The 15,540-nt window shown below is 36.2% G+C and overlaps 2 protein-coding genes across 3 annotated transcripts; one reads left to right on the top strand and one right to left on the bottom strand.

Annotated features, from left to right (window-relative positions):
- Positions 1-42: 42 nt before the first annotated feature.
- On the top strand, positions 43-10,414 carry LOC138304843 (ER membrane protein complex subunit 3-like). The gene is made up of 7 exons (XM_069245168.1): positions 43-222; positions 1,491-1,548; positions 2,243-2,336; positions 4,320-4,424; positions 7,415-7,496; positions 8,243-8,322; positions 9,248-10,414. The coding sequence occupies exons 1-7, from the start codon at positions 74-76 to the stop codon at positions 9,448-9,450; spliced, it is 771 nt and encodes a 256-aa protein (XP_069101269.1). The 5' UTR covers positions 43-73; the 3' UTR covers positions 9,451-10,414.
- Position 10,415: 1 nt separating this feature from the next.
- Positions 10,416-13,440, bottom strand: LOC138304844 (uncharacterized). 2 transcript variants are annotated; one of them, XM_069245169.1, is made up of 2 exons: positions 13,235-13,440; positions 10,416-11,412 (listed from the first exon to the last, which is right to left on the bottom strand). In XM_069245169.1, exon 2 carries the CDS (start codon positions 11,376-11,378, stop codon positions 10,725-10,727), a length of 654 nt encoding a protein of 217 aa, XP_069101270.1. In that variant the 5' UTR covers positions 11,379-11,412; positions 13,235-13,440; the 3' UTR covers positions 10,416-10,724. The 2 variants fall into 2 exon arrangements, with proteins under 2 accessions (XP_069101270.1, XP_069101271.1); XM_069245170.1 differs by lacking the exon at positions 13,235-13,440 and adding an exon at positions 12,355-13,174.
- Between the last annotated feature and the right edge of the window lie 2,100 nt (positions 13,441-15,540).

Genomic DNA, 15,540 nt, shown 5'->3' on the forward strand with positions numbered 1-15,540 from the left:
CCTTTTCGTTTGCTATAATATCGCTAGTGTCGTCATAAAACGGTTCGAGCCCATTTCCGGTAAAGTTGCAGCAATGGCCGAACTGCTGCTCGACTCCAACATCAGATTTTGGGTTTTTCTACCCATTGTGGTGATCACGTTCTTAACTGGGATAATCCGACATTATGTAACTATACTTTTGTCTTCCGAGAAAAAGACAGAACTACAACAGGTTTCGGATAGGTTGGTATTATTGTGTTTCTTCATCATACCGGGATGCATGCAATGTGCCGAAATAGAGTCGGAAATACCGAAATGTACAGTCTGACCACAGGAGTTTCTGACAGTATGGGACATAAGTATTTGTCAGTGTTGTTTTTTCCCTATGTATTCTATGTATTTTTATATTTTTTCTTTGAATTTTTCTGATCTCATCTATTAATGGAATTCAACCAAATTTGGCTTACTTATAGAAAATTGTCTACATTCTCAGCTCATAATATTTGCAAAATTATCCGTTATCTACTTATTGAGAAAACAGCGTTTTTTAGAAAGCAAAACTTTTTCGTTGCCATTTTGGTAAGAACAAAGAAGGAAATGGCGTCATAGAAATTAAATGGTGCACCAAAATAATGATATATTGAAAACGGAGCATCGGAAAATTTTGAAAATAGTATGAGCTGAAAATGTAGACAATTCTCTTTAAGTATGCCAAATTTGGTGATAATCTATCAATAAATGAGATCAGGAAAATTCAAAGAAAAGAAGTAAAAATACATAGAATATATAGTGAAAAAACAACAGTGATGAATACTTATGTCCCACGCCTGTAGCAAAAAAAGCTCCGAAATGGACCACTGATTCACAATTCATTCATCGTTTTACTAAACTTAGATGTCTTTCCATTAAATTGTGCAGTTATATTTATTTTTTTTGATTTTATATATTTTCATCATAGAAATTAAACATTTCATTCACTTCGCGGTCCCGTCACGGGAACATATGCCGAAGTGGAGTGAAACTATAGGAAATTTCCTTTCAGCTTAGTTGGTAGAGTGGCGGACCAGTAAGTCCAGGGTGGCGAGTTTGAGCCCTTCTGGTGGCACACTTGTGCTATTCTCGCCCTGTTACAGTATTCGACCCAATAATTATATATAAGTGCCCAGGGAGTTTACAATTGAAATATATAATGAAAAGGTGCTTAATCAGAAGAAATTATTGTAAACCTATGTAGAGTTTTAATAGTTTTGGTCTTTAATGCCCGAGGCCTCAAAAAGAAAAGGGTCGCTTATACGGACATGGGCGCTTTTAATTATTTGGTCAAATATACATACATGTGGTGCCATAGACCAGACCACTCCAAGTAAATTAAAAACCTACCTATATAGGAGATTGAGAGAATTGTGAACAAAGGTTTTATAATTATATAAGTCTGAAGTAGACATTTAATTGATGTGAATCATAGTCTTTCTTCAATTATACAGACTTTAAACTTTATTTTTCATTTGCAGTCATGCACTTATCCGCAGCAGAATGTTGAGAGAAAATGGAAAATATATTCCAAAGCAGGTAATTATTGGTAAACAATTGGCATGTTATACATGGTATACATACCGGTATGTGTTTCAAATGTCTATTCAATAATTGATTTTGAATTTTAAACAATAAATTATTTAAAGTCAGCATATTTTAAAAGGAGTAATTATAAGGTCAGTGTGACTTTATTATAGTACTGACATCATACACCAACGTTGGTCATTGGATCCAACTGAGGAAGCATGCTAGTATCGGAAACATGTAGGAAAGTCAACACTATGCAGATTGTCAGGGATGAGTTCAATTACATAGCGATGTAATTAATTAAACTACACATTACATTTTAAAATGGCATTATCATAACCATTACCATTACAAAACATGTTTTTAGCTAATGTAATTAATTAAATTACCATTACCTTATCAATTTAATTAATTCTGAGATTGAACTGGGGTGGATTCATGTCATTAGTAGAAAGATGTTTTGTTTTTGATATTTTTCAGATAAAATTAAGTTTACATGAAATAAATCACTTAACACCATAAGTACATTTCGGGATTTGCTTTTATGCTGTCCCCATATCCTTTTTAAGCATACACAAATTCAAAGCAGAGGACCCCGCAATTTTTTCTGAAAAACCCCATACTGAGGAAGACTCCATTTATGGAACACCCAGTGAAAACGTATAGTAATGCAGCCATTAATTAAATATTTTGACAATTGCAGAGTTTTATGATGCGCAAGCATTTCTTTAACCATGAAAATGATGGATTTTTCAAAAAGGAGAAACGCGAAGGTGTTGCCAAGAATCCTATGACAGGTGGGTTATAGTCTTTAGTTGATGATAAAGGAAAATATATTTAACATTGATTCATGTAATACTTGCATTAATTCATGTAATATTTACATTTAGTCTATCAGAAAAGTGAATATATATATATATTTTAACTTTAATAAATTAATTTCCTATCAACAGCCAGGGTCATGACTTATTTAATTAAAGGACACATCATGATCAGGTTTAGGAGGTAATTTGCGATCTGTACCTTGCAACTACCTGATTTAGACTCTTGACTCAGAGGTGAAAGGTCAACCTAGTTTGTGGCTGTAATAATAGGACGTTAAACTAATCAAACCAAATTACTAATTAAGCCTGATGATGTTCCATAACGATTTTGATTTCATGATTTTGACTAATATTGTTCTTCTGTGTCTGTATGTGTAACCTTATCACAGTGATTAATTTTCATGATTTCTCAATTCTGAATTGCAAAATGAAGTCACACAGGGAAAATATAGTAAAACGCAGTTATAATAAACAACTGGGGACCTACGGAATCACTTTGTTGTAAGCATAGTTCATTATATAATATGAAAAACATATTGTATTAATCTTGCCGGGACACGAAAACTACTATGTTATAGCTTTATAGCCATGAATTCATTGTAAGCCTGTTCGTGTTTTACTGTAAAGTTGGTTGAAGCTGATGTTAATGTTTGATGTAGAAGCTGATGCTGAGTCTGTATGTAAGCCTGTTCATGTTTTACTGTAAAGCTGGTTTACATAAATGTTAATGTTTGATGTAGAAGCTGATGCTGAGTCTGTATGTAAGCCTGTTCATGTTTTACTGTAAAGCTGGTTTACATAAATGTTAATGTTTGATGTAGACTGATGCTGACTGTAAAGCTTCATGTTTTATGTAAAGTTTACAAAATGCTGATGTAGAGCTTGCTGAGTCTGTATGTAAGCCTGTTCGTGTTTTACTGTAAAGTTGGTTTACATAAATGTTAATGTTTGATGTAGAAGCTGATGCTGAGTCTGTATGTAAGCCTGTTCATGTTTTACTGTAAAGCTGGTTTACATAAATGTTAATGTTTGACGTAGAAGCTGATGCTGAGTCTGTATGTAAGCCTGTTTGTGTATTGCTGTAAAGTTGGTTTACATAAATGTTAATGTTTGATGTAGAAGCTGATGCTGAGTCTGTATGTAAGCCTGTTTGTGTTTTACTGTAAAGTTGGTTTACATAAATGTTAATGTTTGATGTAGAAGCTGATGCTGAGTCTGTATGTAAGCCTGTTTGTGTTTTACTGTAAAGTTGGTTTACATAAATGTTAATGTTTGATGTAGAAGCTGATGCTGAGTCTGTATGTAAGCCTGTTTGTGTTTTACTGTAAAGTTGGTTTACATAAATGTTAATGTTTGATGTTGAAGCTGATGCTGAGTCTGTATGTAAGCCTGTTGTGTTTTACTGTAAAGTTGGTTTACATAAATGTTAATGTTTGATGTAGAAGCTGATGCTGAGTCTGTATGTAAGCCTGTTTGTGTTTTACTGTAAAGCTGGTTTACATAAATGTTAATGTTTGATGTAGAAGCTGATGCTGAGTCTGTATGTAAGCCTGTTCGTGTTTTACTGTAAAGCTGGTTTACATAAATGTTAATGTTTGATGTAGAAGCTGATGCTGAGTCTGTATGTAAGCCTGTTTGTGTTTTACTGTAAAGTTGGTTTACATAAATGTTAATGTTTGATGTAGAAGCTGATGCTGAGTCTGTATGTAAGCCTGTTTGTGTTTTACTGTAAAGTTGGTTTACATAAATGTTAATGTTTGATGTAGAAGCTGATGCTGAGTCTGTATGTAAGCCTGTTCGTGTTTTACTGTAAAGCTGGTTTACATAAATGTTAATGTTTGATGTAGAAGCTGATGCTGAGTCTGTATATAAGCCTGTTCGTGTTATACTGTAAAGTTGGTTTACATGAATGTTAATGTTTGATGTAGAAGCTGATGCTGAGTCTATATATTACAGATCCTAACATGATGACGGACATGTTGAAGGGTAACGTTACTAATGTGTTACCCATGATAGTCATTGGAGGATGGATCAACTGGGCCTTCTCAGGATTCTTAACAAGTATGTAAAATAGAACACTCTAATACACAGTGTACATCAATGTGTGATTACCCCAGGTATCTACTTCCAATCCTAAAACAAATACAGGTACACACAACAGTAACATATAACAAAATCAGATGGTCTAGAGGGTCTGTCCATGTTTCTGCTTTTAATCAGTAAGTAACAACAGTATTCCTGTGGAAGATTTTTTTTCTGAAATTCCACTTGTTATGTATAGTAAGAGAGGATGCTACAAAATACTTATTTATCCTCATCTGCTATCAAGCTTTACTTCTAACATATATAGATCAGATTAAGCCCAATTAAAAAATTATTACAGGTATTTTAAGTCAATACTAATAAAATCTGTTACCTGTAAGTGATCGAGATCGGGTTATCTCAGTCGAGGGCTAAGATTTTGTAACATAATCCCAACCGAGGCGATAGCCGAGGTTGGGATGTTACAAAATCTTAGCCCGAGACTGAGATATCCCAATCTCGATCACTTAAAGGTAATAGATTTTTTTTCTCGCGCCTCTAAGATATAACAAAACCCATCTATATACGCGTTCAGAGTGTAAAACTATCCCGTCTTGGGCCTCCTGGTTCAAAGCCGATTAACCATTTCATCTGCGCTTCGATTTCAGTCATTCCGCATAAAACTATAGTTCGGTTATATAAAAGAGAAAACGATGATCAATCGGTACATACTGTTTTCATGATTAAAAACAACAACCAAATCAATGCATGGTAAATGACTGAATGCATATATTTCTAATAATATTGATTATCTGACGCTTGTGACGTCCCGGTTTGAAGAGCTTTGACGTCACATGCGCGGTACTGTTACATGAATGGCGTAAAATTCCCGCCAAAATTCGCGTAAAGGTACCAAGACAGATCGGACGAGATAGAAAAATCTAGCACTCGGGTAATCAAGTGAGATTCCCTGTCGAAGGTGCGAGAATATATGTTCCATAATCTCTAAAGAAAACTATATTTTTAGCCCACCATCATCAGATGGTGGGCTATTCAAAATCGCCCTGCGTCCGTGGTCTGGCGTCCGTCCGTAAACAATGCTCTGTTATCACTATTTCTTAAAAAATGCTGCAGGGATTTTGTTCAAACTTCACATGAGGGTCCCCTTGGTCCCTAGTGTTGTGAGACAATAACAGATTTGAGGCTGATCGGAAAAACAAGATCTGCAGGCCAGGCAGCCATCTTTGATTTTGGCAGTTTGAAGTTTGTTATCGATATTTCTTGAGAACTACTGAAGGGATTTTGTTCAAACTTCACATGGAGGTTACCCTTGGTCCTAGCTGTGCTCATACAGAATACATATTAAGGCTGATCGCGAAAAACAAGATGGCCGCCAGGCAGCCATCGTTTGATTTTGGCAGTTGAATGAAGTTTGTTATCAATATTTCTTGAGAACTACTGAAGGGATTTTGTTCAAACTTCACATGGAGGTTACCCTTGGTCCCTAGTTGTGCCATACAGATTTTGAGGCTAATCGGAAAAACAAGATGGCCGCCAGGCAGCCATCTTTGATTTTGGCAGTTGAAGTTTGTTATCGATATTCCTTGAGAACTACTGAAGGGATTTTGTTATCAATATTTCTTGAGAACTACTGAAGGGATTTTGTTCAAACTTCACATGGAGGTTACCCTTGGTCCCTAGTTGTGCCATACAGATTTTGAGGCTGATCGGAAAAACAAGATGGCCGCCAGGCAGCCATCTTTGATTTAGGCAGTTGAAGTTTGTTATCGATATTTCTTGAGAACTACTGAAGGGATTTTGTTATCGATATTTCTTGAGAACTACTGAAGGGATTTTGTTCAAACTTCACATGGAGGTTACTCTTGGTCCCTAGTTGTGCCATACAGATTTTGAGGCTGATCGGAAAAACGAGATGGCCGCCAGGCAGCCATCTTTGATTTTGGCAGTTGAAGTTTGTTATCAATATTTCTTGAGAACTACTGAAGGGATTTTGTTCAAACTTCACATGGAGGTTACCCTTGGTCCCTAGTTGTGCCATACAGATTTTGAGGCTGATCGGAAAAACAAGATGGCCGCCAGGCAGCCATCTTTGATTTTGGCAGTTGAAGTTTGTTATCGATATTTCTTGAGAACTACTGAAGGGATTTTGTTCAAACTTCACATGGACGTTACCCTTGGTCCCTAGTTGTGCCATACAGATTTTGCGGCTGATCGGAAAAACAAGATGGCCGCCAGGTAGCCATCTTTGATTTTGGCAGTTGAAGTTTGTTATCGATATTTCTTGAGAACTACTGAAGGAATTTTGTTCAAACTTCACATGGAGGTTACCCTTGGTCGCTATTTGTGCCATACAGATTTTGAGGCTAAAAGGAAAAACAAGATGGCCGCCAGGCGGCCATCTTGGATTTTGATAGTTAAGGTTTGATATCCCCATTTCTCAAAAAGTGCTGAAAAGGGATCTTTCTCAAATTAATATGTAGGTTCCCCTAGGGCCCTTGTTGTGCATATTGCATTTTTGGACCAATCGGTAAACAAGATGGCCGCCATCTTGGATTTCGATAGTTAAAGTTTGTTATGACCATTTCTCAGATAGTACTGAAGGTATCTGTCTCAAATTTCATATGTAGGTTCCCCTAGGGTCCTAGTTGTGCATATTGCATTTTGGGACCGATCGGTTAACAAGATGGCCGCCAGGCAGCCATCTTGGACTTTGTTATTCAAAGGTTGTTATCGCTATTTCTCAGAAAGTACTGAAGGGATCTGTCTCAAAATTCATATTTAGGTTCCCCTAGGGCCCTAGTTGTGCATATTGTGATTTGCGACCGATCGGTCATCAAAATTGCTGCCAGGCAGCCATCTTGGATTTTTATATTCAAAGTTTGTTATCTCTTGTTACACACATATGATGTTTTTACACAGGCTCGGCTCATTATTGGAGATGAATTTGGATAGATGTACAGCTTTGTGGGTTACACACCATTGATCAAAAAATGTCTTTGTGTTTTCAGCTAAAGTTCCATTTCCATTGACTCTAAGATTCAAACCGATGTTACAAAGAGGGATAGAATTACAGTCATTGGATGCATCATGGTGAGTGTTCTCATAAATATCATAATTCCTTGGGTTGTCTTAAGTTGAAACTTTACACCTGATACAGAGTTATGTCCCTTTGTCCAATTCAGCTGTACATGTGATATAGATTTAAATCTTGATACAAATGTAGTTATATACAAGCAAATAATTATCGATGAGGGAGATCTTTGTTTCTCTATACAACAAGTTTATGTACTGAATTCCCTGTAATTAGGGCCAAAGCCACTTAATTAAGGGGGCCCTTATTAGTTAATCAAAATGTTAGTTGTGGACAAAAATTTAACTCTTTCTGTGCTCATGACACATTAATCTTTTACAGTAAACATGCATATATACCTTTTGACCTTTGAGGCGCATTGTTATGTCGTGATTTACATGGGAGGCCGTCCTTACATGACCATAACTGTTAATTGGACGTTAATTAATCAAACAAACAAACAAACAAACGTGTAAAAGACTTGCAAAATAATGTAATATGGAATACAAAACTGATGAAGAGGTACCACATATTGTAAAACATTTAATTTGTTGGATGAGGGTGTTTATACAACTTCAATTCCTTCTCCAGAAAAGGGGAGGGGTGCTTATAGGGGAAAGGGCATTAATTACAGCGAATACGGTATGGTCATAGTTTTAAACTTTAAACCGATGTACAACCATTATTTTACTTTTAAATTGATGTAGTACCATTATATTACTATAATGTATACCCTGAATTGACATTGATTTGATTTGGTTTACAGGGTTAGTTCAGCCTCCTGGTATTTCCTGAATGTGTTTGGTCTGAGAAGTATGTACACACTAATACTAGGACAGGATAATGGTAAGTGATCTGGTGAAAATGTTAACTTTATGTTTGGTGACAAGTTTGATGTGATTAGTTTACATCCTATTATATAATTAGGCCATTTAAGGATGTGCTAGTTTTATAGGTGGAGGGAAATCGGTCAGTACCTTGTTTCGACTGCCCCATATGAGATTCAAACTTGCGAATCACTGATAGAGGGCTTCTGGTAACATGTCAATACATCTTAACCACTTGGCCCCTGTAGCCTGTGACTAAAAGGTCTTTAACGGGAAAAAGAATAGCCTGAAATAGACACTGTTATCACTGCACCCTCTGATTCATGGTTTACTGTGATTTATCGTGTACATTTTGTAATATACTAATCAAAACATTGACATTGTCACTTATCTTAAAACAATGATCTATATGATACCACTATGATCTCCTGGAATCACACACTGCCTAAATGGTTAAGGTGTGACATCTACCGCTAGCCCATCTACATGTCTTTTGTATGAAGTTTACTAAAGGCAGGTACTTAATGTAGGTCAACAGTTTGTCTCTAGGACTGGTGTTCTGCAATGTCAAAAAAAAGGCATGTCCTGAAATGTCTGTCAGCTGTCAGGCCATCAAAACAATTCTTTGCAAAATGAGAATGATGTGTCAAATATTATAATGATGCTCGCTATAAAGTTTTGGTAAAAGTCTCATCTGTGTATATAGATCACGATAACTTTTTCTGTATATTTTCTACTGCATAATATTATAGCAACTAGATGGTAAGTAAAAATTGTTTTGAACAGGTAACTTGTACAGTCAAATCTTGATAACTTGAACTTGTATAATTTGGAAATCCAAATACTTGCAGTTGGATAAGCTTGGAGAATGTTTAGCTGTAATTGTTTTAGATTATGTAGCTATCTCTGTCTGTATTCTCATTTGAACTAATGTATTTCTACAGCGGCTGATCAGACTAAGGCAATGCAGGAACAGATGTCTGGGGCAGGGATGATGACACCCCAGGACCCCATGAAAGCCTTTAAATCTGAGTGGGAGTCCCTGGAGGTGAGCTCACACAACTGGTGTCTGACTGGGGTGGAAGAGGAACTCATTGATGGGCACATACAGATAGAGACAATTTACATCAAAAACAAATACTCTTAACTACAGCATGAGTTAGTACTCTCTTCAGCAACCCACAGTGTCTCCTTCAGCGATATTTATTCTAGATTATAGGTTGATATTGATATTCTATTCCATTTATCTTTATATTGTTTTACGGTTTCCATGGATCTGGTATTTGAATACATGCAAGTAATGTACAGAACATTACATTTCTTTGTCATTTTCCCTATGTGAAGAACTGAGAATGACTAGTCCTATGACTTACCTTCCTATGACACACATTTTGTTTCTGTTTGAAAGCTTCAATTGAACAAACCAAATTATCTTTAAGTACAGATATAAAAATATCAATGCTACATATACCAGGGGTTCTATGAGGACATTTTCATGTAATTTCATTGGTAATGATCACATTACTCGGTAATTTGTAGTTATCATGCGAAGTAAATCAGAATTCTTTGGAAGTGGCATGTGAAATGAAAGTTATTCAATGTGATAATGTTGTTCTTCATTCTTGTAGGAAGTTATGTGTGAAATTTCATGAAAATGGTTTTAAGAGATGAATATTTGATTTTGTGATGTGTGTATGACAGGGTGTTGAGGATGAAGTTGGTTCTGTGCAATCCTTAAATCACATTATAATGACAATTAAAATCATATTTCTAAAGGTACATACTTAATTATAATGCAAAAAGTATTGTGAATGGTTTCTTCCTATGTTTAAAGTTCTAAACCAAATAAAAGTACTAACTAAGTATCGGTCTATCTGTTGCTGAATTTCTAACAACAGTTATACACTAAAAAACTGTTTAAAATTTTTATATATTATGTAGTCGGTCAATTTCATGTCAAACTGAAAAATTACCAAATTTATATGAAATATACATGTATGGTAAGTTACTGTATTATTTAAAGAGTCTACTCCAACCATAAATTTAGAAAAATAACAATGTAGTTTAAAATTATCATTAAAAGATAAAGAATAAATGTCTTACACACCATCGTTCGTTGTGAGTGTCTTTATTTAGTTCTCCACAAATCAGTCCTACATCCTACCAGGTAACCATGATACTTAAAACACAATACTTGGTTCCATACGTGATTATGGTAGAACAAGCCAATACAAAAATGAGTTTGACTTAGTTAAGACTAAATATTTTGAGGTCACAGGAAGGATATAAAATCCTTCTCATAATAATGAGGGTCCTTAGGCGAAGAAGAAACAAACAATATCACTAACATTTAGGCTAGACCAATTATATTTTTCTTTTAGGACAAAAATTAAGATCTTGATCACCAATAAAATTTTCTCTCTACGTTTGCACCAAATAAGGTGACCAATCAAATTGTTCCTTTACAATGACACCGGCGTTTGACATGTATTCTTTTGCTAATTCTACCGGTGAAGTTAAATCCTCTGAACTAACACAAAGTTCACAGTTCCTTGTTCCCCCAGAGAACATATAAAACTCCATACAGGCGTCACACCTTTTAACATAATTATCGTCTCGTGCTCCACACATAGTTAAGTCTACAATAAACTGGACGGGGGCGTGTTTGAAGTGTCGACGTAAAGCCACTGAAGAAACTCGTACACAACTTGTAGTTGTACAACCTCCGATGACGATGGTGTCAACTTGTCTCTCGATCATACTTCTCACCCACGACTCAGCCCCTTCAGCCTCCATTATGTTGGTGCCATATTTATACACGACAGGATAATTCCTCTCCTCAAACAGCCCCTTTACACTGCTATAGAAGGCTCTGTCCTGTGGGTTTAGGAAGGGACACTGAGTGAGAAGTACAGGAATGTTAGGTAAGAAGGACTTTACAAGTTTCTCACACTCCTCAAAGGACTTCTGGATATTTTCTACTGCTACACCTCTACACCAGGATCCCAGTACAAAGCTATGCTGTAGATCTATCAGTATTACAGCTAACTTGCCTAGAGGCTTACAGGTACTCATGTCTTACTCATTAAGTCCTTCCTAGTAGGTGTGGCTGGAAAAAAAAAGGAAAAAAAAAGATTATTTTTCAAAATAATTGTCCTTCAGAGAGAAAAAAACATACAATTTAAACCAATGCAAATCACTTTTTTACAAATTTATGGAATCTTGGCCATCCTATGGCACATGGAAACAAATTATGTAAAATACATCTTGAACATTTTAAAATTTTGTCTCTGTACGTACAACATGTCTACAGTTAGTTGTTATATAACCATATTTGACCATCATGGCCTTCAAAGTAAGTAAAAGTCATTCAAATAAACAAACTTATAAGTGCTTCATCCAGCATATTGCAGGCCTGTTATCAGGTCAAGGTAAATCATTTAAAACCAAACTTGGTAATCCTTCATCCCAATATGCAGTCTCGAAGCCTCTTATGTAATTGACAAAAAGGTTGTGTAAGGATTTTAAGCCTATTTGATCCTTGTGACCTTATAAATGAACGTCTAGGTCATTCATTCGAATAAACTAGGTAGCACTAATTATAGGCTCACCTGGTCCAAAGTACCAAGGTGAGCTTATAGGGATTCAAAATTGTACAAATGTTTGGGATGATCCCAGTAGGCCTGAGGGGCGGGGCCAAAAGTGGTCAAATTGGCTATTTTCATATAAATGACTTCTTCTCTAATACAAAGCTTGGCATTGCACTCATAATGCAAAGGTAGCATCCTTCTAAGAGTTATCAAAATTGTACAAATAGTGGGGCTGACCCTATGGGGGCCTAAGGAGCGGGGCCAAAAGGGGTCAATATGGCAACTGTCATATACACAACTTCTTCTTTGAAACTTAGCTTTAAATGACACTCATAGTCATATGATATTGACAGCATCATTTTGTGGTAGGGATTCAAAATTAAACAAATCATGGGGTAAATTTTGCTATTTCTAATTTCTAGTTTCTGTGATAATTAATAAATTGGCCACAAGCCCTCTACCTCTGGGATCAATCTAGATTGCCACTGGGATGCGGGTTAGTATCCCATGTGGGGCAATTGCTAAGTAATGACTGCTGGTCATTGGTTTTCCTCCGGGTACTTTGGCTTTCCTCCACCAACAAAACTGGCATGTCCTTACATGACCCTGGCTACTAATAAAACCATAAAACTACAGTAGAAAAAAACAACAAGGTAAGTGATACAGGCCCTCTGGACCTCTTGTATTAATTGAAGACTACAGGTCCAATATCATGTCTTTTGGCTTAGGCCTCTCAGTTATATTGGCAAGAAGATGTTTAAGGTTTTAGCCCGTTAGACGCGTGTGACCTTAAATGAAGGTCAAGGTCATTTACTTGGACAAACTGTATAGCTTAATTGTATCTCGTATCTCTATCACAACATGTTTCAGGCCAAATATGAATACCCTGTGTCTTTCAGTTCATGAAAAGAAGTTGTTAATGTGAAAAATGCACACGCGGACGAAACACCATAACTAAGATGGGTCTATACAAAAATAGAGATAGAATGTAAAAACTGCAGGGGCCTGGGCATTGGTTACGATTAGGTAAGCCTATTAATAGCTGCATTCATGTAACCATTCTTTGTTCGCATTTTGAGAAGTTTTAAGTAATGTCCTTGCAAGTATATTATTTGCAAAAACAGAAAAAGTACACCCATCAATGTTCTCTTGACTACAGCAGCTGAACGTAGGTAAGACCTGTATCGAATTCCCAGGTCCCTGTGATGTAAAAGAAAATTAGACTTTTCAATTAATAGATAAATTTTGCGTGTTCGATTTGTTCTTTGCTACATCTAGTTTTCATATCTAAGATAAACAAACTACCAAAACCCAGCGGAGAAATTGTTATCAGATACTCACCTGTGCGAAAGAGCCTCGGTTTCCGGAAGTTGGATTTTGGTTCCGTGTGTATAGACTTGCTAAAGTCCCATTTTACAGACAGAACGTTTAGATGAGTTGAATAATATTAGATCACAACATTGAGTAAACGGTTATGGAAATGTTACACACGACGTAATGTTTTAAACGTGTGTCCTCGTACAAAACTTCTAATACCTTGGAGTAATACACTTTTTAGTTTGTTAGGTTGCCTACATGCACAGGGACCTGTCACGATTTTTTATCCAACAGTATATATGAATATAAATGTGTGTATGGTAATATAAATCGTGCCAGGTCCCTGTACCTACGTGTACATAAAGGTCTATGCACAATTTAACGCGGTAATTACTGTGATTTCCAATTTGGTTGGTTGGTCAATTAGATTAAGTTATAAGAACTTCCGGGGTCAATTAAAGGCCCACTAGCTACTTTTCCGAAACCAAAAGTTTAAGTTTCTTAAAAACAACAATAGCAGACGGAAATATATAATGGTGGCCTAAGAATAGGTTACAACACCAAATAAATGCAAAATCCATAATCTATGCTAACATTGAAGATTCATTTCGCTGTTTTTCTGACTGGCGCAGTGATTATGAGTCAATTAACGCGAGGTAATTAGGACGACGTCGGGACACATTATACGACCCGCATTATGAAAATTAACGTTCAAGTAATTCTAATTAAATTGCGATGATATCCTCGTGCCCAACAATTGGTTTAATGTAAAGACCCAAATACATCAAGGTCAAAGTAACAATTATTTAATGCATGTGAATATTGTAAAACTGAAGAAAGCAAATAACAAAAATAATCAGTAATAATATAGTATAATACATACAGAAAGTTTCATGGAGCTGCATTGAACGGTTTTGGAGTTACAGCCTGGAAGCAAAAAGAAACAGTAATTTGGTATTTTTGAATAAGTTCAATGGTGCGTCAGTTTCAAATATGTGGGTTGGGCAATACATGTAGATGTAATATTTATTAAGGAAATTCGAAATTCTTTTAAGTCTGTTTCCGACACGGAATCTTGAGATTGCAACTTATTTCGCTTCAACAAGTATTTAATATTGTGTCGCATAGGTTCAAAACCCATGTGTAATTTACACGCGGCCTTGCTCCTACGTAGTGTTATGTAATCAACCATGGGTCATCGACGATTGGCTCCCTTACACACATAACATATATAGTCTATGGGACCAAGTTCTTCCCATGATGGTCAGAGCGAAGGAGACCAATAAGATATTTATACAACTCTTTGTTGCGGACTTTTAAGAGCCTTCCAGCTATTCAGACATTTGATTTTGCTATATCATGATATATGTACTGTATATACGTTTCTGGATCTTGAGAAGACTATCTAACTCTGAATTTTAATTTGATGTTGGCCCGCCTCTCAGGCACCTTTTGATCTTCTATACAAAGGAGCTCCAAATAAACTGTCTTCTAATACTTGAAGCCATTTACCAAACTACAGTTGTGTCATGGACGTGAGTTTGTGTTGGGGATTTCGCTTTACATGTCTTGATTCTTCACAACATAAAAACACATCTGTTTGGTTCCAAGTCTACGTCCAATCTCCCTTTCTTATATGAAGATATCTTTGACCAAGGGGAATAACTCTTACAATCAGAGTTAGAATTATCTCCCCTTTGGCCACTTAATGTAATCTTATCACATTCATACAATTTTTATTCATACAATTTTTACCATGGATGTTTAAGTTTAGAAAGAGCTTGGATGCGGAATAAACAAGTCACGGAGCCCGCGAAGCGACGTATAACCATGATTACATAGCCGCTGGGAAATCCATCCACCGCTGCTACGAGTTGCCCGCCAGCCTCTATACTCTATGAAGCTCACAAAACTGACAAACTTTTATTCTTTGGGTAATATCCGGGTTTTCCTACTTGCACGGTACAAACTATACATTATACGTTATCCTTGATATCGTATGTTTTCACTAAGAAGATAAGCCTGTGACCTTCAATCACCCAAATATCGTGTCCTCCCAGTGAATCTAGAGTGAATATACGTACCCGGCCTACTAATCTTTCGGTCTAAAGAAGACACCGATATTTGCCATAAAGTCTTTTGAGCTACAATATTGCAGCTAACCTTCCTTATATCAGTGTGTTCGTTTAAATAATTACTTTGGTCTATACGAGTTCTTTTCCTTTGTTTAATTTATCAAATGTTGGGATGGGTTTGGGTGTATGAGGGGAGGGCATGAGAATGTTCTCAAAATCAAGTTAATATGGCGCCGTCCGTTAACACGGGGGTAA

Source organism: Argopecten irradians, chromosome 12 (assembly GCF_041381155.1).
Source record: "Argopecten irradians isolate NY chromosome 12, Ai_NY, whole genome shotgun sequence".
Lineage (NCBI taxonomy): Eukaryota > Metazoa > Mollusca > Bivalvia > Pectinida > Pectinidae > Argopecten > Argopecten irradians.

Bases quoted from the DNA above. Each gene is read 5' to 3' on its own strand.
- LOC138304843 (XM_069245168.1), top strand. From the start codon at position 74: ATGGCCGAACTGCTGCTCGACTCCAACATCAGATTTTGGGTTTTTCTA. The intron at 223-1,490 runs GTTGGTATTATT...TTTCATTTGCAG, and splicing joins CTACAACAGGTTTCGGATAG to TCATGCACTTATCCGCAGCA. The intron at 2,337-4,319 runs GTGGGTTATAGT...TATATATTACAG, and splicing joins TGCCAAGAATCCTATGACAG to ATCCTAACATGATGACGGAC.
- LOC138304844 (XM_069245169.1), bottom strand. From the start codon at position 11,378: ATGAGTACCTGTAAGCCTCTAGGCAAGTTAGCTGTAATACTGATAGAT.